This window comes from Nuphar pumila, chromosome 7 (assembly GCF_984573655.1).
Source record: "Nuphar pumila chromosome 7, dmNupPumi1.hap1.1, whole genome shotgun sequence".
NCBI classification, from domain to species: domain Eukaryota; kingdom Viridiplantae; phylum Streptophyta; class Magnoliopsida; order Nymphaeales; family Nymphaeaceae; genus Nuphar; species Nuphar pumila.
The window spans coordinates 96,289,223-96,317,075 of NC_143255.1; the positions used below are offsets into that span (position 1 = coordinate 96,289,223).

A 27,853-nucleotide genomic window follows, 5' to 3' on the forward strand; every position below is an offset into this window, starting at 1 on the left:
TAGGTGAATGAGCAATTCAAATCCATCACCAATAAATCACATAAAAAACAGGCAACTGATGACAATTTCACTGGTGGAATAATTGCCAAAATCATGAAAAAGAGACACTGACCGACTCAAGCTTATCACTTCAGAGGGTGACCAACCTCTAGAGACAGTAACCAGTGATTCCATAAGTAGGCCAAGGCTGATTAGGCACAATGGACCCACTCCAATCATGCTTAGCCACAAGGTTACGCAACCACAAAGGCCTGTCTCATGCATCAAAGTACAGACAATAATGCACGAGGACAACAAAAATGTGGCTCATCTTCGAAAGGGAGACCATAGAGAAGTGATCATGCATTTACATACAGTGACTCCATTTCCGTTTCTTTCCTCCCACTTATCTTGATTAGAAGACTATTTGGAGGATGAGGCATACAGCAGCATCCTCCCAAACCTCCGTTCATCAAATACAGGTCCAAACTAAAATTACAAAGGATATGCAGAGTTCCCCGGTAGCCTCAACCCCATCGTGTACACAACGATGCATACAAGTACAAAATCAGCATGTGGGACATTGCATCGTGCAGAACCTACTTAATGGTGATGTAACGATTGGTTCCGTGTTTGGCCCAGTGATCCTTCAGATCCAATGGCATCGACAAGTCGTGGCCCTCGGCAGCCAGCTTGTTGAGCAGCTTGTTGAACACACTTCCGCTCATCTTTCGGCCGCCCATGCGAGCATGTTTCTTGTTAGGCAGGGCGGGGAGCGGGTACATTGATATTGTGGTTGTGCAGCACGCAGACTGCCATCCTCCATTTCCCCACTTATAGCACTGCTGAAACACGCCCGTGCAGGAACAAACAGGGACCGGCATGGTTGAGTCATCGAAAGCCACTTGATTCAATCCCAAGTCTTGATCCTTCCACTCATGCTTAGTTACTGAGAGCTGCTTGTTGAGATCCTCACCAGCTGCTTGCCTCCTTGATTTCCTTGGCTTTGGTGTTTTCGGGGACGCAATCGTCGTCTTCTCTTTCTGTGGTGGCTTCACCCGCCGCGGTTTTACATCAAGAATATGATCCGATGCCGATATAGGGTAGCCTTCAGTCATTGGTGTGTCTCTCGTGTGGTAAGAAACATCTGAGTGCATATGCTTACCACCCACACGTGAGTTGGCGCTGTGAGAATTCGGGGGGCAGGCCATCCCATTCTCCCTTGCATATTCCAAGGCTGCAAGTGCTGCATCACGTTCCAGCCAAGCAGCATTTCTCTCTGCATATGCAGCATCTCTATGAAGGATAGCCATATCCCTCTCGGCAAATGCAGCTTTTTTCTCATTGACCGCTGCATCTCTCTGCTGGATAGCAGCATCCCTCTCTGCCATGACAGCCATCAACTTTAAGGCTGCATGGTCCTTCATCTGTGGAGGTGCAATCCACTGCAACCATAAATTAGAACTATCAGCAAAAGGGTTTCATTACACCCTGTTTTTGTTTCGCATGCACGCACACATGCATGAGACGTACCTGATGAGTAAGCATGGGTTTGTACTGATCTGGTTTGTGTCCATTTTCTCGCTGCCCACCTTTGTCCATGCTCCATCCAATTTCAACCAATCAAAGAAGAGACGTATGACCCACTCTCATGATCCAATCCAACAGTTCTTGACAAAATGAGCATATTTTTATCCAAAACGTTATTACTCTTATGCAGACAAGTATATTAGGTAATATGAAAACAGAATTCTCTTGGCATTTATATTCCAGATATAGAACTAGTCAACTAACCTTTGCGGGAGATGAAGGCAAAAGGTTCCCTTTACTGATAACCAGATATAATCCTGAAGCAAAAGAGAAAATATCAGGAAGGCCTGTAAACACCATGCACTGATGAAAGCCCCAAGAGCATCAATAAGCAAGCAATCATTGACATAGATACAATTTTTTTCCAAAGAAGAAAACGATTGCTTTAAATCAGAAAATAGGGTGGGGATAAGGCATCACCATGCCTCTGAAGCTATATCACATAACAAACATTAACAATTGCCTGATCAGACATATCCAAATCCGGCCATTTGATTTTGATACAATAGGACATTTCAACTTGAAGATGTTGGTGGATTACAAATGGCGGGCTTGAATTGTCCTGAAAGATTCTGTCGTTCCTCTCATGCCAGATGAACCACCACCCAATGATGATCAACCACTTCCAAATCCAGCACCCTTTCTCGAACCTTCTTAATCACCACGGACAGAATAGCAGATCTCGAAGACATGAACTGGCCCTCACCTTAATGTGCAGCCCAGGCCAGGATGGCACAAAGAGCTCTTGAAAAACAAAATAAGTGAATGCTGTTAAATTATGTATATATATATATACATACGTGTATATATATAAGTATATTACATGGTTGCCAGTTGAGGAAGCGGGAGCGGGAAGCGATACGGGAAGCGGGAGCGGGAAGCGAGGCACTTTCAAAATTTTAGGAAGCGGGGAAGCGTGGGACCACTTAGGAGCGATTCGGGAAGCGTCTCGGAAGCGACCTAGGAAGCGTCTCGGAAGCGACCCAGGAAGCGTCTCGGAAGCGAGGGGGAAACGAAAAAAATAAAAATAAAAAATAAAAAATACAAAAAATTTGAAAAAACAGGGGAAGCGAGGGGGAAGCGTGGGGGAAGCGTGGGGGAAGCGTTGGGGAAGCGCGCTTCCCATTAAAGGGAAGCGCGTCCCCCATTAAAGGGAAACGCGTCCCCCATTAAAGGGAAGCGCGCTTCCCAAAAAAGGGGGACGCTTCCCCCCACGCTTCGGAAGCGCGACGTTTCGCGCTTCCGAAGCGCGCTTCGGGGAAGCGCGCTTCCCCTTTTAGCTAGGCGCTTCCGGTAACTCTGGTATATATATACATATATGTATATATATACAGTTTTTCTTTTTTGATTCTCAAAATACCTGATAGGGGTATTTTGGTAAATCCCCATGTAACCCCTTTTTCCTTTTTCTATTTTTCTTTTCTTCCCTTTTTCTTTTTTTCTTTTCTTTTTTTCTTTTTTATTTTTACCTTTTTGTAAGACCACAAGGGCCCCACTCATGTAGTCGTTGGGGCCCCAACGGTCATATTTATGGTCGTTGGGGCCCCAACGGTCATATTTATGACCGTTGGGGCCCCAACGACTACATGGGAGCCCCTTGTGGTCCCTTCTTCATTGCTCCCTCTATAAATAGAGGAGGTTTTCCTCTTGTATTGTAAGGGTTGTTCACCCTCTTTTTTTCCTTCTTCAATAATATCCAACTTATGACTTTTGGTCATTTTTCCCTTTTGTGGGTTTTTGTATACACTTTTAGTGTTTGTGTTCTTGGCTCTTGGAATCACTCTTAAAGAGTGATTTGCTTTATTGGTGCTTCCGCCGCTCCCCCTTTTCATTACATGGTATCAGAGCAAGGTTGGTGATCCGGCTTCTACCTTTTTGGTGCCTTTGGACGCGTGCCTATCAAGCTTTTGAAGAAGGAAAGAAGATCTTTTGGCTCCTATGGAACGTGATTCTAAAGTTGAGCTTTCTTTCAAGCTCAATGGATCCAATTATCTTATGTGGGTCTTCGCTATGGAAAATCATCTAAGAGGTAAGAAACTTTGGGGTTTTGTTACGGAAACTACTCCTGAACCCTCTCTTGTTCTCACTAAAATTGAAAATGATGTTGAAAAAGCTTTAGATGGTGATGAACGCATCAAAGCTATAAATGATCATCAATCCAAAATTGAGGATTGGGAAAGTAATCATGCCAAAATTTTGGCATGGTTTATGAACAATGTGAACCTCAAAAATTGTGCAAATATTGCAAAATTTAGAAGAGCCAATGAGGCATGGTTCTTCCTTAAGGGTATGTATACCCAAAAGGATCTTACTAGACAATTTTTTTGTCAAGAGAAAATTCGTTCCACTAGACAAGCGGATATGAGTGTCCGTGACTACTTTAGCTCTTTAACCCCTCTTTGGGATGAGCTTGTTCTTCTTGAGCCTAAATGGGTGGCTCCGGAAGATATTGAGTTAAGAAGAGAACAAATTGAAAAGGATCACTTTTTCCAATTTCTTCATGGTCTACGACCGGAATATGAACAAGTTAGGGCATCCCTTCTCCATAGAAGTAAAGCTACCCATTGAAGACGCCCTTGCCGAAGTATGCCAAGAAGAAACTCGACTTGACCTAAGTATCAAGAGTGGTGAAGTTTTGGCCGTTTCTAGGCCCGGATCAAATGTAAGGCATATAGACCTCCCCACTTTAACAAAAATAATGGATATAGAAAGGGAGTGATTTGCCACTATTGTAATGAACCGGGTCACATTAAACCGGTTTGCCCAAAGCTTAAAGGAAAAGTGGTCGCGGTTGGAGAAAACTCTCCAAAGAAGGAAGAATAAAGTGTCAAAGAGGGAGATATCAAAGAAACTCTTAATCATATCTCTGAAGTTCTCCAACATCTTCTCAAGACTTCTTCATCTTCAACATCCGGAGCCGCCATCGCCTACTCTTCATCACCTCCAGGTACGTGGATACTAGACTATGGTACTTCTTTTCACATGACATCTCATAAAAACTCACTTTCTAATGTTTTTTCCGAACCCATATCTTATGTTTCAACGGCCGATGGGACATCTTTAAAAATTGAAAGTATTGGAACACTTGATTTTAAAACTTCTCAAACCTTCTTTGTTTCTAAAGTAAGAGTCGTTCCAAAAATTAATCTAAATCTTTTTTCCGTTTCCCAAATCACCAAAAATGGATGCCAAGTCTCTTTCTCACATAAAGATTGCACCGTGCAGGAACTCCAGTCAGGGAAGCTGATTGGGCAAGGCCATAGAAGGGGTGATCTCTATTTTATGAATTTTTTTACTCTTCCATCTAAATCATCTTGCAATCTTCTAAAGGACAAAAGTATTGGAATTTGGCATGAGAGACTTGGTCATCCAAATTTTGTAAAAATGTCCCTTTTTCCTTTTTTGAACAATACTTGTAAAGACAATCACATGACTTGTAAAGATTGCATTTTTGGGAAATCTAAAGCTACTCCATTTCCTCAAACAAAATATTTCACCACTCGGCCTTTTGAACTTGTTCATTCCGATGTATGGGGACCTTCACCTATTTTGTCCAAAGGAGGATTTTCGTACTGTGTGGTCTTTATTGATGACTTCACTCGATTTACATGGATTTACTTCTTAAGTCGCAAATATGAAGTTTTCTCCTTCTTTAAAGAATTTCAAGCGATGGTTAAAAATCAATTTTGGGGAAATCTATCAATTCTTAGGTCCGACTCGGGAGGTGAATACATGTCCAATGAATTTCAAAACTATTTAAAAGAAAACAGAATTTGCCATCAACGTTCTTGTCCAAACACTCCGCAACAAAATGAGCTTGCGGAAAGAAAGCATAGACACATAATAGAAACCACAAGAACCTTATTAATCTAAAAAAAAAATCCAAAATCTTTTTGGGCCGAAGCGGTTCTAACCTCAACGTATCTTATCAATAGAACTCCTTCATCTTCTTTAAAAAATCTTTTTTCATTTGAGAAACTTTACAATATGTCTCCCAATTATAAAAGACTAAGAATTTTCGGATGTAAATGCTTTGTTTTAACTCACAAAAATGATAAACTTTTTTCTAGAGCTATTGAATGCATTTTCTTAAGATATGGCGAAAAAAAAAAAGGTTATCGATGCTTTGACATATCAAATAATAAACTTTATATCTCAATAGATGTCACATTCTTAGAAGAAGAAAATGGTTTTTCGCATAAACCAAATGAAGATATTGATTATTCCTTTTTATTTGACTTATTGCCTCAAGAAAAGGTCATTGATGATAATGTTGAATCTAGTGAATCGCTCATAGACGATTATTTTGAACCTCCAAATGATGACCAAAATTTACAAGAAAATGTACAAAGGCAAATACAAGTCTACTCTAGAAGAAATGAAAGTAATCCGCCTTGTGCCCTTGAAAAATTCTCTCAAAATGAGTCAACTGAAGAAACCTCTCAAAGAAGATCAAATCGAATTTCAAAAATACCAAATAGATTTGTATCTTATGATTCTTTTTCTCCAAATTTTCAGGCATGTTTGTTTGCTCTTCACTCAATTCATGAACCAACTCATTATAATGATGCTAGACAATATGCTCATTGGAATGAAGCAATGGAACTGGAACTTAATGCACTTAAGAGGGCTCAAACTTGAGAAATCGTTGATCCACCCAATGGCAAGAAACCCATTGGATGCCGATGGGTTTTTAAAGTTAAAATTAAGTGTGATGGATCTTTAGAAAGATATAAGGCCAGGTTAGTGGCCAAGGGATATGCCCAAGAGTATGGGATAGATTATGATGAAACCTTTGCCCCTGTTGCTCGAATGACTAGAGTTCGAGCTCTTATTGCAATAGCCTCTGCTAAAAAATGGCCAATTTTTTAACTAATTGTCAAAAATGCATTTTTAAATGGACATTTAAATGAAGAAGTTTACATGGAACCACCTTCGAGTATGAATTTAAATGGTAAAATTTTGAAATTAAAAAATGCCTTATATGGACTTAAGGCTCTTAAAGCTTGGTATGATAAGTTTAGTAATGTATTAATCAATTTAGGATTTACTTCTTGCTACACTGACACTGCTCTTTTTGTTAAGAAAATAGGTAATTTCATTGTTATTCTTCTGTTATATGTTGATGATATGATCATCACTGGGGATGACAAAAAGCGGGTAAATGATGTGAAGTCTATGTTAAAAGAAACTTTTGATATGTCTGACCTTGGATTCTTGAGATATTTTTTAGGAATTGAAGTGACTTACTCCCAGCGAGGATACATTTTATCTCAGATGAAATTGGCAGCAGACATTTGTACCAAATCTGGAATATCTAATGAAAAGAAAGTTGAGACTCCCGAAGTTATCAATGCAAAACTGAGACTTGAGGATGGTGTTCTTCTTGAGGATCCAACTCCCTATCGTCAATTAATTGGATCTCTCACCTACTTATCCATCACCCGTCCAGACATAGCTCATGTGGTTCATGTTGCAAGCCAGTTTCAGCATGCACCTACTACAATTCATATGGCGGCTGTAATGAGAATTCTGCGATACATCAAAAATACCATCTCCAAGGGACTCTTCTTATCCTCTTCCTCATCTCTTGAATTAACTGCTTTTACTGATGCTGACTGGGGAGGAAATCCCAATGATCGTATCTCAACTACTGGTCTTTGCATTTTTTTAGGTGAATCTCTCATATCGTGGAGATGCAAGAAGCAGCAAAAGGTCTCACTATCATCCATTGAAGCTGAATATCGGGCTATGGCAATGACAACAATGGAAATCGTGTGGCTCAGAGGGCTCCTTGGTGACATGGGTGTCCTCATTTCCTCACCCACCAAGCTCTGCTGTGATAACAAAAGTGTGATCTACATTGCAAGCAACCATACGTTTCACGAACGGACCAAGCATATCGAGATGGATTGCCACTACGTTCGAGATGAATACCTCAGAGGAACTATCACATTACCATACGTCACTTTAGAATATCAACTAGCTGACTTCTTCACCAAAGCGCTCCCAACTCCATGATTTATGTTTCTTCTTGGCAAACTTTCGATCTTCTCCTCGTAAAGTTTGAGGGGGCGTGTTAAATTATGTATATATATATATATATATATATATATATATATACATATACTTATATATATACATACGTATATATAAGTATATATATACATATATGTATATATACAGTTTTTCTTTTTTTATTCTCAAAATACCTGATAGGGGTATTTTGGTAAATCCCCATGTAACCCCTTTTTCCTTTTTCTATTTTTCTTTTTTTCTTTTCTTTTTTTCTTTTTTATTTTTACCTTTTTGTAAGACCACAAAGGCCCCACTCATGTAGTCGTTGGGGCCCCAACGGTCATATTTATGACCGTTGGGGCTCCCAACGACTACATGGGAGCCCCTTGTGGTCCCTTCTTCATTGCTCCCTCCTCTATAAATAGAGGAGGTTTTCCTCTTGTATTGTAAGGGTTGTTCCCCCTCTTTTTTTCCTTCTTCAATAATATCCAACTTATGACTTTTGGTCATTTTTCCCTTTTGTGGGTTTTTGTATACACTTTTAGTGTTTGTGTTCTTGGCTCTTGGAATCACTCTTAAAGAGTGATTTGCTTTATTGGTACTTCCACCGCTCCCCCTTTTCATTAGAAATGCTCGACTCTTCCGCCATCAAGCATTAGACAGATTTACTCGCCATATGAAATCCTTTGCCTAAAGCGTTATCTGGGTATTGACTTTATCAAAGGACAATAACCAGGAGAAAAAACTAGCCCTAGGTGAAGGTCCCCAATCCCAAAGGATGTATTTAGGTAAAACAGCCATACCAAGTTCTAAGAGGGCCCTATAAAACAAGTCAACCATGAAGTCCCATCTTTGAACAGCTCCGAGTGGAGGAGTTCGGTGAATCAACAGGTCGAAAGGGGAAAACTAGGTACAAAAGCATCAACCAGCCAGCAAATTCGTCATTTGACAGGTTGCTTCTGAAAGCCACTGACCAACCAGTACCCTCATCCCAGTAATGACTGACAAAGGCATTGGGATCATTGCCAATCTGAAATAAGGAAAAGCTGTCTGACAGGGAGGGTATAGCAGAACAGGAATCCAATTAAAAAGATACAGAATCACCCCTCAAAAGCTTAACATGTAGATGCTGCTTGAAGTCACGAAAAGACTCCAACTGACCCTTGTATATGTCTGACCTCTCATTCACCTAGTAGAAGGTTTCGATTGCCATGGAGAGACCACTAATTTACATTTCAGTTTAATTAGTTGGGACCAATGTTCCTCCTCCACGCGAAGAAACAACCACCATCTACAAGTAGGGGTGCACATCAGGCAAGACTGCTTGGACATGGGGGTGACAAGCTTGGCTTTTTCATAATGCAAAATATTCAAGCTCTGCTTGAGATTGAGCTGCGCTTGAACAGGCCTGTCGAGTACAGCTTGAGCAAGCTGAGCTCGGCTCAGCCCAGGCAAAGCTTTCATCAGATTAAAATTTACTTAAAACTTTTTTTTTTTGGGGGGGGGGGGGGCAGGATTCGAACCCACCACCTCCCACATTAATGCTCAAGGCCTACCCATTAGGGTAAGGTTATCCTTTTTTTTATCTTTATGCACCTTATATTAAATAGTATTTATGCTAAGATTACAAGCTTAATTCGGCCAACCAGGCATAATCAAGGCTGCTTCTCTGTTGAAGCTCAGCTCATTTTCAACGCTGAGCTTGGGCTTGATGCCCTGGCTTGCTCACTTGTTCTATTAAGCAAGCCTGGCACAGGCTTAATTAAGCCGATCCTGGGCTTACCCAGCCCAATGTGCACCCTACCAAGAAGAGCTCTGTTATATTGATCCAGCTGTCTAATTCCCAACCCTCCGGACTGGTTAAGACCGATTATATAAAACTGATCATTTAAACATAGCCTACAAAATGTAAGACTGGTTAAGACCTAAGATTAAAAAATTATGCATCATATTCAACATCAAGAGAATAAATCTCCACCTATGAAGGCTCCATGAAGCACATGCAATAAGTATTATCAATCATCATCAAGCCTTATCCGAACAGCATAGCATCAGCTAGAATATTCACACCTTACCATCAGAGTAAACTCGTACAAGATTTCAAATATGCCCCAGCTTCCCCCTAAATCACATCAAGAATGGTATATAGTTCAATCTTGCAAAGTCCACAGTTGAATGCTTATGAGTCTGATGATCCTCAAGGCTCACTGATCTGGTATTCTTCTTGCTCTCTCACTACTATATGCACTTAGCCAATCGCTTAGTTTGGAAACTGAATCAACGCATGAACATGTCAATACTATGGCTATGATGTAATGTTTAAAACTCCCAGTCCCACAAGATAACAAAATTCTCTCCACTCGGGAAGTCTGAAATACCCTTGCACCATATTGTATTCTTTTTGGTCTCATCAACATTTGTTCATAATATCGATCCTGGTCATGTCCAGAACCTCAAACGCTGAATCAGATTTTTTTTCAACTCAACAATTACCCAAATGTTGCGACTCCATTTAAATCACAACCATTAAATCTAAAAGTTTAAAGAGAATGATCACATTCCTGGAGCTTACCACAAAATTAGATTATTGAATCAATAAAAATGAAAAACAAAAATTGCACCCAAATTTCTGAGAGAAGGGACAAGTCAAATGCAAGCACGGTCCCAAGTAGATATAGCTTTTTTTTTGCAATAATCATGGAAGTCGCATGAAAGAAAAGAAGGCATCCAAGATCTGAATCTACTCTCCCTACATAATACCCTGGCCCTTGCTTGTGAACTTAGCACACCACCTTGCAAGTCCTATGGAGTTTCAAGTATTACAAGGTGCATGTAGGAAAGATGCAGACGGATTACTATAGAAAAATGTGAGCCAGGTATACACGTGAAAATCTCTCAAGGATAGATTATGCATAATGTGGTTCAACCAAACTATTAACAAAACCACAACTAAGTATAGTCATACAATCCAACAAGGAACTCTTGGCAACCCTAACGCAAAAATATCTCCCATCAAATCCATAGTCAGACAAAAACTAATGAAGTTGTCAAGAAAAGATAAACATGAGACATATCACTTCTGTGGTCCCATGAACACCTTTATGAGTTCATCCTTGTCTCAAAATATTTTCATCTATAGCAACAGCTATCGAGAGCACCATAGACCTTTCTCAACGGTCACAAAAGCATGGAAAAGACAGATTGGCAGTGAAATTAAATAACATTCTGCCATGATACAAAATTTGTATTTGAGTAACATTGCATAGTCCTACTATCACCAAATGTGTCAAACTTTACGTACTAAAACCACAAAACAACAAACTAAATGAAAATGCCACAGTAAATTCATTGTGTGATTTTTTGTGAAAATCACAATGAAACATCACACATTCAGCCTAAAAGCCTACACAGAAAACTGTCAAGAAGCATTATTATCTTTTAACCCCAAATTCAAACTCTTTATGCTAAAATTAAAAAGGTATATTTTAAAATAGGAACATTGAAATGTAATCAAGAGTTGTACACTCAACGTATGGTGTATAGATATATACAAAAAATAAAGAAATGATATTTAATAAACTTCCTTTGGTTTTCTTAGGTATTGAACAATAAATACCTCTAGTCTTTTGAATTCCACTTTCCAAAAGAGCCTAGCAATTTTCCATCTAAATTTCAAGGATTTTCCATTACGCATTGATTTCCTTGAGTTTTGGTATAGCTTCTTCCTCTTTCTCTGTCTCTCTCTCTCATGTCATGACAAAATAGTTGCTTAATCTTCTAGAATTGGTGACTTCTCTGTTGTCTTATATCTTTCCTCCATCTCTTCCCCCACATATTTTTTCTCTCCCTTTTCTCCCCATTGGTCCATAAAATGACAGTCAATTTTTTACATTATATACATCATAGTCACAAATATTGGTATCGGCTATATCTCAGTGAGGTATAATATCGGGATATTATCGGTTTTCTAATAAATCTTGGAAAAATCCTATGTCACATGCGTGCGGGTGCGGCACAATTTTAAAAATTTTGGACATGGGGACTCGGCAAAATATATATATATATATATATATATATATATATATATATATATATATATATATATATAATTTTATTTTATTTTTAAAATGCCACAGCACAGTCCACAGCACTGTGACTGTGCACAGTCAATGTCTGTGACTGTGCACACTGCACAGACTGTGCACAGTCTGTGACTGCAGCAGAGTCACAGTTTGTGACTGTCACAGCACTGTGCCTCTTTTTATATATATATTTTTAAATAAAAAATATAAAAAAAATGGTTTTTTAGGGACATTTTTGGACTCGGTCAAAGTTGACCGAGTCCAAAATGTGGACGGACTCGGCCTGGACTCGTTGACCGAGTCCGACTCAGCGTTGACCGAGTCTGGGCCGAGTCCGAAGCCGCACCCGAGTCCGCACCCGTGTCGGGGCATGTCGACTCGGGTGCGGCACCTCCTTAGCCGAGTCCGTGTGACATAGGAAAAATATCATGAAAATCTTGGAATTTAAAAAATAAAATAAGAAAAATAAATGTAAAGTCCCCTTCCCTCTTCCTTCCTCTTTTTTTTTCTTCCCTTCCTTTTCTTTCTTCCTTCCCTTCATCTTTCTTTCCTTCCTTCTTTCCTTTCTTTCCTTCATCTTTCTTTCTTTCCTTTTTTCTTTCTTTCTTCATTTTCTCTTTCTTTCCTTCCTTTTCTTCTTCCTTCCCTCCTCATCTTTCTTTCCTTCCTTCCTTCCCTTTTCTTTATTTTTCTTTTCTTTCTTCCTTCCCTCCCTCTTTTTTTCTTCCTTCCCTCCTTTTTCTTTCCCTGTTACGCTTCTGGGTGGGTTGCAGCAGCATTAATATCATGATATATTTAAGTTGCCGATATTTTGAAAATATCAGAATATTTGGTCTCTAATATCATTTGTTCAATTTCTAGTGTTAATATAGCGATATTTTCAAAACATCGGCGATATTTGTGACTATGATATATATATAAGGGGTACCGTCCAACCAAATGAAGGTCCCAAATCTACAACTGATGATAATCGATGGTGTTTCTTCTCTAACGATCGAGTTTTTTATCAATCAGATTTCACATATTGGATTTTTATCATTTATTTAGTGAGACATGTTTTGGATTATGAATTTTCAATTTTTAAATGTGTTTTTTGAAAACACTAAAAATCAATGGCCCAAAATACTTTGTATTGTAAAGTTTTAAATGCATTGTGAGCGGCTGATTTTTCACGTTTCAAAAAACATGCCTATATGTCGTAAAGTCTGCGTGTTATTTCTTAATCAATTATAAAGAAGAAATATATTAGGTCTGATTGATGACATGCTCAAGCATTGGAGAAGGGGAGTCATCTGATTATTGTTGGTAGTAGATTTTGCACCTTCCTTTGGTTGGACGGTCCCCCTAGTGAAAAAATATAATATTTTCAATTATTTCAGTTTTTTTGCACATTTGACCCTCCAAATGTAATCTACATATCAAGTTTAGTAGAAACCGGCCTTTGGATCATGTTTTTCTTATGCATGTCAGATTTTATAAGGGATGAAAAATCAACAACCTACAATGTACCAAAATTTAAAACCTCAAAAAAAACATGTTTTTATGTCCAAAAAGTATGACCCAAGAGTTGATTCCTACTATTTTGACCATGTTGAACACATCCATGAGGTCAGATTTTGTTAAAACAACCTCTCCTTATGAGTTCTAACAAAGGGGTTCCTTACCCACAAGGGTAGCAAATGCTATCCCATAAATATAAATATATAGGGAAGGGGGACAGTCCAACACAAGGTCCGTCCGATTGTGCCCAATTGGATGGTGCCCCTTTTGTGTTTCTATTAACACCCACTGCCTTCTGCCCCCTTTGTGTTTTTGTCAACACCCACACCCATTGTATGCCCTCGATTGAGTCCTCTCCATTGCCGCCTTCCACCACCTACCCCTCCTTTCCACAACCTACCTTTGCTCAGCAATAGATAGTCCTGACAAGCCAACCGCCGAAGGTGGCCGACTCAGAGAGAGAGAGAGAGAGAGAGAGAGAGAGAGAGTTGGCCACTACCAGCCACCGTCAACACTCGGCTGCCTAGCCACTGGCCAGCAAGTCAATTGCTGACAATGAACGACTGCACGAGAGAGAGAGAGAGAGCTTTCCGATGACTATTTGGTAGCTACTCACCCAAGAATTGACGATGAGGGGCAGCCATCCGACGGGTTTCTGGTGTCTGCTCACCCACAAAATCGACGATGGCTGTCAGACGGACGATGGGGTACAACAGGGGAGAGGGGAAGGTCACGAAGTGGTGGGTATCACCGGGGGGGCATCACTTGAGTGTCCATATATATATAGAGAGAGAGAGAGAAGAAGGGAAGGAGCACCACATCTCAACCATCCAATTGATGAAATCGAATGGTGGGGATTAGCGTGGACAATTTGGACAATCCAAGCACCGGATGTTCTCCCTTCCCTATATATGTGTATATATGTATGTGTTCACATATCTAATGTTTTAAAGTCCAATGTGCCTGACACTAACATTGTATCAATGTCCAGGTATGAACTTAACCAAGGCCTTCCATCCTCCTCACAGATATGGGGTTATTCCCATAGTCATTCCTTCTGCATACGGGAGACATTTATTTTCTTTTATTTCAGAGATTTTCTGTGATATTTTTTCAAGAAAAGCAATTTAAAAATATAAAATCCATGTATCCCCTTGCACAAAATATCCAAAGAACTATATTTGCTACCATGTTACATAGTCTTGGCATGAAAATTTCAAGCAAGAGAAACATAAAACATATTTAAAGCCACCTCCTAGAAATACCCACCATGTATAAAAAGTAGTCCAAGTTAGGTAACTATTTACATCTCATAAAAGCAATCAACATTAATAGAAGCTCCACCAACTGATTGCATTCAAATGCTTTAAGAGAAATCTTTAGAAGAAAACCTACTCTTAACAACTTACAATGGAAAAAGAGTTGAGCCAAGGACTTAATTTTTCCATATTCAACCAAGTAAAAATAATGGTGGTCTTAAATTGGCAAGCAAGGGCACTTTTCATAATGCTCTCTCTGGCAAGAAGCTAACTAACACAAGCTGCACCTACGATATTGGGGTTGTATGACACCTTACTAAAGTTGTATTAATCATAAAAGATTTATAAGGTGCAAGGACAAAAGAAAGTTTTTTGGATTAAACAATACTGTGATAGTAAGATTTATGAATTCAAAGCCTTAAACAGGAGCAGCTTTAAAATCACAAATAATTTGGTGGAATCCAAGCAAGAAATTTATGTGACAACAAAGACCGATTTGTATTCCAAGTTCAAACCAAAGGCATGGTAAAAAATGATTTTGTTCATGAGTAAATTTGTTTGAAGTTGCCACGAATCATGCTCAAATTTCATGGTCAGTATAATCCTTCAGGTAACAAAAAAGAAAATATGTCAATGTAAGTAATATATGTGTTAGTTTTGGATCTTGGATCCGACCCGCACCACATTCCAAGATCCATCTTGAGATGCGTGGGCGGTGGCATGTTTGTAATTTGTTTTTACTTCTTGTGTAAAGTCATACTATGTACAACACTTATAAATATTAAGTGAAAGAGGGAAAATCCGATTGCCGCCGACCTCTCTCTTCTCTCTCTTCTCTCTTTACCTCATCTCTAACCCCTGCAGGTGAATATTTCTGACATGGTATCAAAGCACAGGCACGGAAATCAATCATCTAGAAGGCCTCTAAAGACCAACACGTGCTGCTAAAAAATGTGGGTTCATTTCTGTCCCTTCTCCCTTAATCCTTTTTTTCACGTCATTCCAGTTTTCTTTTTCACGTCATTCCAGTTTTCTTTTTCGTTCTTCTCATTTTAATTTTTTCTGTACGCACGTCTTAACATTCTGTTTTTTAGTCTGCCGAGTTTTTGTTTTCTCCCCAAAATATTTCTGATTCTCTCCTTTTCTCTGGTTCGCACGTTACTATTCTCTGTGTAACGTGTGTGCTGATATTTTTTTCAGCACATAGCGTAACGTGTGTTCTGATATCCTTTTTCAGCACACAGCAGCATTGCTGCTTCCTTTTTCTGTGTGCAACGTGTGTGCTGGTATCATTTTCAGCACACAGCAGCATTGCTGCTTTCCTCTTTCTCTAAATAACGTGTGTGCTGATATTATTTTCAGCACACAGCATTGTTGTCTCCTCTTCAATACACTGTTAGAACAGTTTTGGCTTTTTATTCTTCATATAATCCATGGATTCCAAGTTGAACCCTAGTTTTCTTACTCACCTCATGACCCACAAGTTATCTCATGATAACTACTTACTTTGGAAGTGTCAGATTGTGCCTTTTATTCGCAGTCATGGTCTTTATGGTCATCTAGATGGGCGATCACCCGCCCCACCCACACATATCATGAAAGAAATAACAGGTGAAGATGAGAAGGTGAGTCAACTTCGAATCACCAATCCTGCTTATGACATATGGGTACAACGGGATCAGACATTAGTTGCTTACATAACTTCCACACTTTCTGATCGTGTTTTACAAACCATTTCTGATGATCAATCTGCTGCCGAGTTGTGGAATGGACTAGCTCATTCTTTTTCTCAGGTCTCTGAATCTCGGGCTTTGCAACTCAAGTGGCAATTCCAATCCATGCGAAAAGGAAACAAATTCATTACAGAGTTCATGGGGGATGTCAGGCTTATTACAGATCAGTTAGCTGCCATTGAAAGTCCTGTATCAGATAAAGACATGGTACAACAGGTATTAGGTAGCCTTGGACCTGAATATCGCATGTTTTGCACAGCACTCCAGGTTGTCTCAGTTCTTCCATGTTTTGATGATCTTCAATCTAAGCTTCTGCAATATGAGGTCAGTTTAAATCAGGAACACGCGTCAGATGATACTCACCCTGTGATGATGGCATATACGCCTATTCAAACAGGAGCTTTATTTACTCCTCCTCGTCCAAATGGAACAACTATAAACAAAGGAGGATTACTACCTACACCAACTGGAGGAGGCCTTGGCTCAGGCAGTGTACCACGAGGGGGACGTGTTCCTACTTGTTTTCTATGCAACAAGCGGGGACATGTTAAAGCGAGTCTCTCTCTCTCTCTCTCTCTCTCTCTCTCTCTCTCTCTCTCCAACGACTTTTTTGAGAGAGGAGAGGTTCTTATTTATAAAATTTATGGAGTTACAATAGGGAATAGGGTTCTTGACGTTTCAGTATTTCGATAGGTTGGACTCTAAAGAATGCATACGTTTAGAACACTTTCTCGATTAGTATTCTCGATAATTTTTTGTTGTGAGTCCTTGAAATCATCAAGATCTTTATTAATATGTGAGGACTCCTTGAAGTCCACTAGCTTGGAGTCATTTGGATCTCGATGAATCTTGGAATTCTTGGAGTCTTTCTTGAAATCATGTGGGTGGACGTTCATCTTGTTTATCATGATCTTCAACAAGAGGCTCTACTAACTACTTTTTATATTCTAAACTGACTTTCCAACAGTAAATCTAATAAATCACCTTATGAACTATGGTTTGGTAAGAAGCCTAACACATGTTAAAATTTTAGAAAACAAAAGAAAGAAGGTTGAACCTAAAGCATTCAAATATGCATTTATTGGTTATGTTGAACATAGCAAAGTATATAGATTTTTGAATATCAAAAATTATAATACTCTTGAATCTAGAAATGCATCTTTCATGTTACTTCCTTTTCATCTTCTACCTTGGTAAGTATAAGTTTAGGTTCTCTTTCGGTGTCATCAACCAAACCCCATAAACCTTTTTTTCATATTTTATGTTTTACTATAGATGCCCACATCACACTGTCAGTATCATTGAGTTTCCCAGGAATAGAGACAATCACTTCTCTTTCATCCTTCATTTATACAATAATGAGAGAGACAGAAGAGAAGAAAAAATAAGGTAGCACGAATTTTGTTTAAGAGAACTTTAATGGTGCGCTTCCCAATGCAATGATCTCACGAACCGATGCTCCACCAATCTCACAATCTTCCTCTTGGCCTTTCCGAATAAATCACAACCCAAGAGTACCAATGCTTTGATACCATGTAATGAAACAACAACAAAAGCAAATAAGAGCCTCTAATGGGCTTACAAGAACAAATACAAAAACACAACCAACCCACAAGAACCACTTATGAATCAATCCACACCACCCACACAGAGTCAAGAGAGTAAAAATAAATTCTTTGTATTACAAAGTGCTTGAGAAAGCCTTAAGAATATAAAGGGGAGAACCCATATTTATAACAAGAGAAAAGGGGATTGAGGGGAGCCCAACTAATTGTTGGGCCAGCCCCCAACGATCACATTTGTGACTGTTGGGGAATCTGATTTCTCTTTTTCTTCTTCTTCCTTTTTCTTTTTTTTCTCCTTTTCTTTTTTCCTTTTTATTTTTTCTTCTTCTTCTTCCTAATCTCACCCTTCCACTTTCTTCTTTTTTTCTTCCTTTTCCTCCCTTTTTTATCTTCTTTCTTTCTTTTTTATTTTTGTTCTTTACATGTATGCATGTGTTTTCGACACACACATGAACACTCAGATAATCTAACATTAAACTACTTTGTGTTTAACATTAAATGGATTCAACCCTATTAAAATGACTAAAATACCCTTAAAATGTATTTTAAAAAATACATGATTACTTTTTGAGGTCAAAAAGGTAACTTTGATAGATACATAAAGTTACTTTTTTGGAAAAGATGTTTGACTTTTCAATTCTCTCCAAGTTCAAAAGACCTATAATGCCCATAAAAGTAAGCATGCATTTTCAAAAATACCATTATTTTAATGGTTTATAATGTTAAACACAACTAGTTTAATGTTAGATTAACCCATATATATATATATATATATATATATATATGAGAATGAGGTTCATCCTATCTTCTTTTTCTTTACGTCAATGTTAAGACCCTCCAAGTATCAAAGTTTTAGGTGTTTTATGCCCGATTTGAACCATTAGATGTGTTTATCAATAATTATTTATTGAGAAACAAGTTTTTTTAAAATTGATTTGATGTAAAAATGTGCACATCTTATCATGAAATTTTAGGACGATATCAACCGATGATTTTTTTTACCTCCTTAAAATACACATATGAGCATAAATATGGTTAATCAATTACATGTTCTTCATTCAGCAACAATCATAAACACATTTAATGGTTAAGATAGAGTATAAAACAACTAAAAACTATGATTTTTGGAGGGTCCTAACAGTGACCTAACGAAACAGAGAGAGGTATGTACGTATATAGAGAGAGTAATCGGATGGTGCACCCCAAGTTTTGGTGTATGTTCAATATTATGGAATTTCATGAATTTTGTGAATCCATAGTTACAATCATATGTTTGTTACCGAATTTAACTAGTTATTGTAAAAAAAAATTCTTTATGTTTCATTTTTTTGGCCCAACCTAAGCCTCCACTAGTCCTTTTAAGGGTCTTCCAACTAGTCTCCAACTAGCACTTTTACCAACTAAGGGTACGTATGTAGATATATACAGTAATCAGATGGTGTACCCCAAGTTTTGGTGTACGTTCAATATTATGCAATTTCATGAATTTTGTGACATGTTATCAAGGTTATATGTATTGTATCATAACTCGTATCGTTCGGGCCCAAAATAAGACACGTATTGTAAAAAAACATAAATTTTGAAAAAAAATAAAAATTCTAAAAAAACTTAAAAATCAGAAAAAATTAGCAAAAATTCTAAAAAATCATCACGCACAAAACAATGATGAAATGCACAAAATGCAACCATAAAATCACATGTGAAGCATTTATGTCTCTATAAGCTATATAACACATAATCAATCATCAAATCTCACAAGATGTCAAGAACAATAGTAATATCTTCAATTAAGAACATGCAACAAGATTAATAAAAAAAAAAACAAGTTTATGAATACTTAACAGTTACAAATTACAATACATAACCAAGTTTTTAAGAAGCACACCATCAATCATCATCATCATTATCTTCTTCTTGTTCTTCATCATCTTCTTCTTCTTCGACATTCAAATCATTTCCAATATACGTGGGGTCTTCGTCATCTAGGTCCCGAACTCCCTCCATGTTTATCCATTAAATGTCCTCTGCATTCAGGAGATCTGCTTCTTCTTGAACCAATTCATCCAATATATCGAAGTTCTCTAAATTGATGAGATCAAATTGTTCTTTGTGCTTCCTTGATGATAGCTTTTGTATTTGCCTAAAAAGATAACATGAAATACCAGTATGGCAATAATTGCACTCGATTTTCAACCAGTTTTCACACATTATTTTAGTGTCTCATTGCCATACCGGATCATTTGATGTCATCTTCCCCTCAAAAAGCTCAATAAGAAGCAAAGAATAGGGTTTTTCTACCTTAACTCACTTCCTTAGTGGAAAAATGGTGAAAATGCACTCTTACTTGATGAAACCATAAACGCTCCCTTCCTTGAGCACGAATCGGCCCCCAAATCGCTCTCAAGAGTCCTAGGGTGTTAGATACCTCTCTAATGGCCTCTACACAAATGAGGGAGTCGGCCCTAAAGAGGTCTTTAAAATCAAAAATGAAAAAAATATGATTCGGCACTTTTCAAAGTGCATTGATGTTGTATCGTACGATACACATTATATTGTACGATACAAATATGATACCCACTCGTACCACGATACGAGTGTGTGTCGTATCGATTTTCTTCATAGTAACGATATGTAATGTACCGTATCGTACGATACAAACAACCTTGGTTACAATCATATGTTTGTTACTAAATTTAACTAGTTATTGTAAAAAAATCTTTTCTTTAGCCCCTAAAAATCCCCTATATATATATATATATACCCCACTCCCACTCACTTAACAGATATGCACCCCCTTCACCCCTCACGCTCTCAACTCCCTCTCTCTTTCCTGTGTCCCTCTCTCACCTCACCCACGCTACCTCTCCACCAAACGCCACCACCTTCACTCGGTCTCACCCCCTGCCCCTATCGACCTCCTTCTCCCCTTCTTAACTGTGTGAACACGGTGGCCAGACGCCACACTTGTCGTTACCACCCTCCCTCACACCGAAACACCACCATCTTCATCCTCTTCGTTTTTTTGTTCACCGACAACAGTAGCAATGCCACAGCCGATTGTGCTTTCTTCTTCTTCTGTCGTGACTTTCGCTGAACAAGAGGTCAACCTACCGGTGCCACCTCCTACCCCGACCCCTTCTCCTTCTGAGTGTCGTCGGGAACCGCCACCACCCGAACAACCCCACTTGTGTTTTGTTGAACCGTCTAGGTGTCGCTCGCACCATCGTCGTCATCGGACTCGCGCATTTTCGTACTCACAACACAAAACCCGAGGTGAACACACACGTCCTCACTTTTATTCAGATTGTTGGCAATGCACGGTCCACGTCGCGCCTATCGAGGAAAATCCCCAAGGACATTTTTGGGATTTTTCTATTTCTCGTAAGACCGCATGCATTATGAGGTAGGTTTATGATGACTTAACGTATTTGTGTAGATTTGGGTTACTTGAACAATAGTATTTACATGCTAGGAATTTTCATATTTACGTAGGTAAAAATATATATATATATTAAAAATTTGTTTATGTATATGATAGCAAAGAAGGAAGCTAAAAAAGTTGTTCGAAACGCGAGGGCTAAGGTATATAAGGAGGTTTATGACAAGTTGGATACCAAAGAAGGCGAGAAGGATATTTATAGGCTTGCAAAGATGAGAGATAGGAAATCGAAGGATTTGGGTATGGTTAGATGTATCAAAGATGAAACGCAAAGGGTTTTAGTCAAAGATGAGGAGATTAAGGAGAGATGGAAAGATTATTTTGATAAGCTATTTAATGATAGTCATGCTCAAGATCTTGGAGACTTCTCCATTCCTTTTCATGAGATAAATCGTGACTTCATGCGCAAGATTCAAAAGAAAGAAATTGCAGAGGCTTTGAAGAAAATGAAATCAAGAAGGGCAGTTGGCCCAGATGGTATACCTATCGAGGCTTGGAAATGCTTGGGAGAGAAAGGTTTAGAATGGTTGACAAATCTTTTTAACTTGATTTGGCGAACAAATAAGATGCCTAATGAGTGGAGGAAGAGTACTTTGGTGCCTTTATATAAGAATAAGGGTGATATACAAGATTGCACAAACTATCGTGGTATAAAACTCATGAGTCATACTATGAAACTTTGGGAGAGGGTGATTGAGTCTAGGTTGAGGAAGGTTGTCATGATATCGGAGAATCAATTTGGTTTTATGCCTGGAAGATCAACTATGGAAGCTATACATCTTCTTAGACAACTTATTGAAAGATATAGAGAGAGGAACAAAGATTTGCATATGGTTTTTATTGTTTTAGAGAAGGCATACGATAGAGTACCTAGGGACGTTCTCTGGTGGACAATGATGAAGAAAGGTGTTTCTCTCAAGTACATTAGTATAATTAAAGATATGTATGAAGGAGTAGTAACCAATGTCCGCACTTGTGGAGGGGTGACAACCAATTTTCCGATAACGGTTGGGTTACATCAAGGATCTGCTTTAAGCCCTTTCCTATTTGCGATAGTGATGGATGAGCTTACGAGATCAATTCAAGAAAATGTACCGTGGTGTATGTTGTTTGCTGATGATATTGTTTTGATTGATGAGTCTAGAGCTGGGGTTAATGCTAAGTTAGAATTATGGAGACAGACATTGGAAGCTAGAGGTTTTAAGTTGAGTAAGAGTAAGACTGAATATATGGAATGTCGGTTTAGTAAGCAACGAAGTAGTGATGGGAGTGTAGTGAAACTTGGTGAGCAAGATATACCGGTGAATGATTATTTCAAATATTTGGGATCCATCATTCAAAAGTATGGAGAAATTGATGGAGATGTAAATCATAGGATAAAGGTTGGGTGGATGAAATGGAAAAGTGCTACTGGAGTGCTGTGCGATCGTAGAATGCCATTGCGGTTGAAGGGAAAGTTTTATAGGACGACTATTAGACCCGCTTTACTATATGGTACGGAATGTTGGGCTGCCAAGAGACATCATATTCAAAAAATGAGTGTAGCTGAGATGCGGATGCTTAGATGGATGTGTGGAAATACAATAAAAGATAAGATTCGGAACGAAGAGATACGTAAGAAGGTAGGTGTTGCACCCATTGAAAATAAGATGCGAGAGAATCGTTTACGGTGGTTTGGACATATTCGGCGAAGGCCTAATGATGCTCCAGTTAGAAGGTTGGAGAAATGAGAAAATATATTAGTTAAAAGAGGTCGGGGTAGGCCTAGGAAGACTTGGATGGAGATGATAGGAAAGGATATGAATGCTTTGAACCTCACCGAGGACATGGCGTTGGATAGAAATGATTGGAGGAAAAGGATTCATGTGGAAGACCCAAAATGAATTTCTTTTTTGGTTCATATCGCTGACCCCAATTGTTTTGGGATGAAGGCGTAGTTGTTGTTGTTGTTTGTTGTTGTAAAAATTTGTTTATGTTGCACGCTTTACGAGAAAATGTATGTTTACGCATGCATTGGATTTTTACAAGTAAAAATATGCGTACGTTTAGGAAGTTTCAAAAATATCCACACGTTATTTTCTTACATATAACAAAGGCCCAACTCGGGCTGCAACACAAGCTCGAGCTTGACCTGATAAGATATCGGGTCAGGCTCTTCTATCAGGCAGGGTCCTCAAATTGCCATTTTATCATGATAACTGAACACATGAGAATCGTTACATTGCATCTTCAACACATGTAGACACCCCAACCTTGATCCATTGAATCTTCAATAAACTGAATCTTGGATCATACTCAAACAAGGTGTTTCGAGTCTAAAATAGGTCAGTTTTGACTTAAAACATGATTCTTGACTCCCATGGCATCATTTTTTAGGTTTCCACTTAAAAGGTCAAATGTGTAATAAGGTTCAAGCTTCATTTAAAGCAAAAAACAAGCAAATTAGACACTCAAGAAAGATTTAAGACTTAAACAGGTTGGTTTGTCTAAGAAAGACCTGATTTTCAGGTGGTGCCCATTTTGAATGTGAGTTTTATCATGAAAATGATGTTTTTAGGTTTTGAGCATAAAAGAAAAATTGAAGTTAAATTTCCTATTTTTCATATGCAATAAAAAACACATATTTGTACTTGTCTTATCCGGCCAGGAATCATGCAAGGGGAATGCCATCCAACTTGCCTTTCAAGCCTACCTAATAGAAATCTTAAACCCTAAGAAATCCTATCAAACAATCAAAGCTTTCCACATGAATTTTTGAACAATCTGATTCAAAATACCACACAGCACCTGGATCTCGATAGTCAGATCCAAAAGAATCCCAAATCCATTGTTTCTAAGTCCAAGCCAAGACCCATTTAGAAAACTATAAATAGCAGTCTCACCTTATTCTAGTCACTCAATATAGGTATCCTCACCCTGCTAAACAAACTTACCATATATAATTCTAGGTCAGGCCTAAGGGTCTACTTTGTTGGACACCAAAGCCCTACTCCTGCCCAATTAATCTATTTCCAACAGCCCCACTTAAGCCGCTTCCTAGCCTATGGCTTTTTTTTTCTCCAAAAGAACAAACACCAATCAATGTATAATTATTTACATGGATGACAAGGAGTCAACTGCAATATGCATGCAAATTCAGTGTATTGCTTCACTTGCAAGTATGTGTATTGCTTCACTTGCAAGTATGTCAAATTCATGTATCTTGGATACTTTCTAAGAGTGTGTTGATTGCATGACATTGTCTCTAGCAATAGTATCTTTAAGCTTTGGATATTGCGATAAATTGTTCAATACCCACCTCCCCCTCCACTTTGGGAATGAGTATTAATAAAGATTTGCTTATTTCCTTTAGCCCCCTCACCTCAAATTCCAATAAAATTCTTCCAACAACTTTAAAAAATGTCTCTCTATATAATTTGCAGTACTTTCCAAATAATCCACAAGAAAGTCATTCAATCTTATGCCCTTGTTTCGTGCAAGGTTCCAAACTACATGCTTAATTCCATATTTGGAACATGGTGCAACCAGATTAAACGCCCTATGGAGACATAAACACCATGCTCTTCAATGATAAACTTGGTCATAAATTCATGAAAATTTTCTATAGAAATATCCCAATATGTCATTCGGGATTTGATCCCCAACTATACGGTTTTCCCTGAGATGTACAGAATGAATAATTTAACCTTTTCTTGAGACAAACCTATTGGCCTAGAGGTCCTTCCAAACAGCAATCTATCATGTCAAATCGTTTTTGCAATCCCTCAACAAACTCTAATGACCTGTGAGATGTACAGAATGAATAATTTAACCTTTTCTTGAGACAAACCTATTGGCCAAGAGGTCCTTCCAAACAGCAATCTATCATGTCAAATTGTTTTTGCAATCCCTCCACAAACTCTAATGATCTGTGAGATGTACAGAATGAATTATTTAACCTTTTCTTGAGACAAACCTATTGGCCTAGAGGTCCTTCCAAACAGCAATCTATCACGTCAAATCGTTTTTGCAATCCCTCCACAAACTCTAATGATCTGTGAACAATTTCAATATATTCTCCATGAGAAGCAATTTCCCCCTTTTAAGAGACCCATCCTTTTTTTCATCACCAGTAAAAAAATCCCTAAGGTCTTACCTACTACATCTGAAAGCATGACTATTTCTTCTTCCTTAGCTCATAACAACAGACTTTTAATGACATGCAACACCCCCACCCTCCCAAAAAAATTAAAATTAAAATTAAAATAAAAACAAGATTTATGTGATGATGCCCTTGGTTCTATTCTCCCCAAGATTCTAACTTTCTAGGCCCCGTGTTGCACTAATTAGGAAAAATTGTGGCCCATCCTCTATATGGATTTATAGGGATATGGAGAACTGACCTTTATGCATATGATGGCCATTGAATCAATTAGTCCACATTATGAGGATATCTTTTAAGAGGCCCACTAAAGCATCAAACACAAACTTAAAATGTTCCCATACCAGGTTGCAGTTGAACAGTTGAATTTTTTTGGCCAGTTTTTCTTTCAATTTGCTACTAATCAATCATCCAAAAAAAATCATCTTTTCAATAAATATGCTAACAATATCCAATGATACTAACAAATACGGTTGGCTAGTGGGTTTGGCAGGTCATGTAGCCTTGGATATATCATGTCCCTACTTTAATTTTGGCATGTTTCTAGAAGCACTAGCCTAACCAGTCATCCTTAGATCATCCCTTAACCTTCATTTCCTCTATTTGCCCCAAAAATTCCTCACAAAAAACATATGTATATATTACTCCAAAAACAACTAGGGTGCTTGCAAATTCTAAACAAAGCAATCTCTAACTACAGGTTGCAACTGCTTCGTCATTAATGGATCGCAAAACTGAAAAACCAAATGATCTATTTTCTTTACAAAAATTGCCCTCCGTGCCCGATCTGACTCCACCTTTAGCAAGACTCCACAATGATAGGATATAACCATGCATCCTTGCTATTAAAAGGCTTAGCCGTGACATGACCCTTGCAACATTGGGAGTATCAATTTCTTTAAGGTCTATGATGACTTGCTTGAACTCACCAATGGTATCGGATGTTCTAGTGCCTCAACATTCATGGACTCTACCTCGATTACTCAAACTTGCTGGCCTGCCCGTGGGCTGCTCTACTGATCGGTCTCATCTCTAGGGCTGGACACCGGGACAGGTGCCCTGCTGGATGTTGGGCACCAGACCCGATTTGAGTCGGGCTTAGGCCGGACCCTGCCAGATAAAATTCAAGGAAAGCAACCATGAAATGAATCAGCCTATGAACCCAGAAGCATAGCTCTGCTATGGCAAGGAGCAGATAATGTGATGCAGACATTGCGGAAAGGGAACAAGTGGTATCAGTATTTAATACAGGCTAAACGTAGATTACTTAAGGCTTTCCATCTTCCTCTACATACAATCCACAAATCGATCGTATGCATCACCTTTGGTGGATAACAGTGACAGTGAAAAGATATAGCAAAGATGCTTCCAAAAAAATGGATAGGCACGTATGGAACGAAATTGATCACACCGCACACCAGAAATACATTAAGTTTCGCACTATTCACTTTTATACATCAAGCAAGCCTATTATTCCATAGTCTGACACCAAAATTCCATTTTTTTCTAGCGTCACAACCAAAATTTAAGCATCGAGTACCAAAAAGACACCTAGGTCTAAACTCTGCATAAATATCCAGCTATATATAGCGGAGTCCAAACAATTCATGCAAAATAAAACACATAAATCACAACTAAGGGAAGAAATAACAAAGAATCCCTATAACAAGAGTCTAAAAACAACTTCTCAGCAACAACTCCCAGGGAAACACGCCCTTAATCGAAACTTTCATCAAGAATAATCGAAGTGACGAAAGCAAAAAATTGACTAAGATTGCCAGATCTACGGCGGGCAAATCCGATAAAACCCTAGCCCTAATTTTTTCCCCGTTACTTCGAACAGACGAAGACAACACAAATCCCTAACGATCACTCACGAAAGGTGTAGCAGATTATAAATATAAGATAATCGCGGAAAAACGCCATTTATAAAGCAACATACCTCCAAAAATTTTGCATCCATAGAGGAAAAGAGGATAAAAATCCCTCACCTTGAGAGAACGCCACGCGAATTCCTCCAACCCTTCCTCCTCGGAATCCTACCCCCGCTCTTGTTCTTCTGTGCTCTCTCTCTCTCGATTTCCTCCTCTTCACCTCTCTATTTTATATTCGTCCGTAAGGGAGGTGTTCTGATAAAAGAAATGCTGAAAAAATGGTTTAACCTATGTCATAAAGATTCGTCGACACGAGAACACGTGACGCGATGACAAAATTTTCAAAATGTTTAATCAATAAAACCTATTTTTTGATAATTTAATAGTAAAAATTGCATGTTTTATTGTAAAATATCAAAAAGTATTCAAATATTATTAAAAAATATTAAAATAATGTTGTACGTGTCCATGTCTGTGTCGTCGTGTATGTTTGTGTCATGAAATGGTGTTCTTGTAACGTAGGGTTTCCATGAATAAAAAAATGCAAACGAATTATATTTGAGCATAAATCTTGTAGAAAGTGTTGTTCCAAAATTGAATTCAAGTATTAATAAATAGGTCAAGTGAAAGGGGGTGGTTGGCTTTCACGAATTTTATCCCTGCCTGGTGTGCA

General features: G+C 38.4%; 1 protein-coding gene across 1 annotated transcript; it reads right to left on the minus strand.

The window, feature by feature from the left end:
- On the minus strand, window positions 1-27,435 carry LOC149832546 (barley B recombinant-like protein D). Its single transcript, XM_090014560.1, has 4 exons — window positions 27,298-27,435; window positions 1,774-1,826; window positions 1,513-1,649; window positions 1-1,424 (listed from the first exon to the last, which is right to left on the minus strand). The coding sequence occupies exons 3-4, from the start codon at window positions 1,579-1,581 to the stop codon at window positions 579-581; spliced, it is 915 nt and encodes a 304-aa protein (XP_089870686.1). The 5' UTR covers window positions 1,582-1,649; window positions 1,774-1,826; window positions 27,298-27,435; the 3' UTR covers window positions 1-578.
- Between the last annotated feature and the right edge of the window lie 418 nt (window positions 27,436-27,853).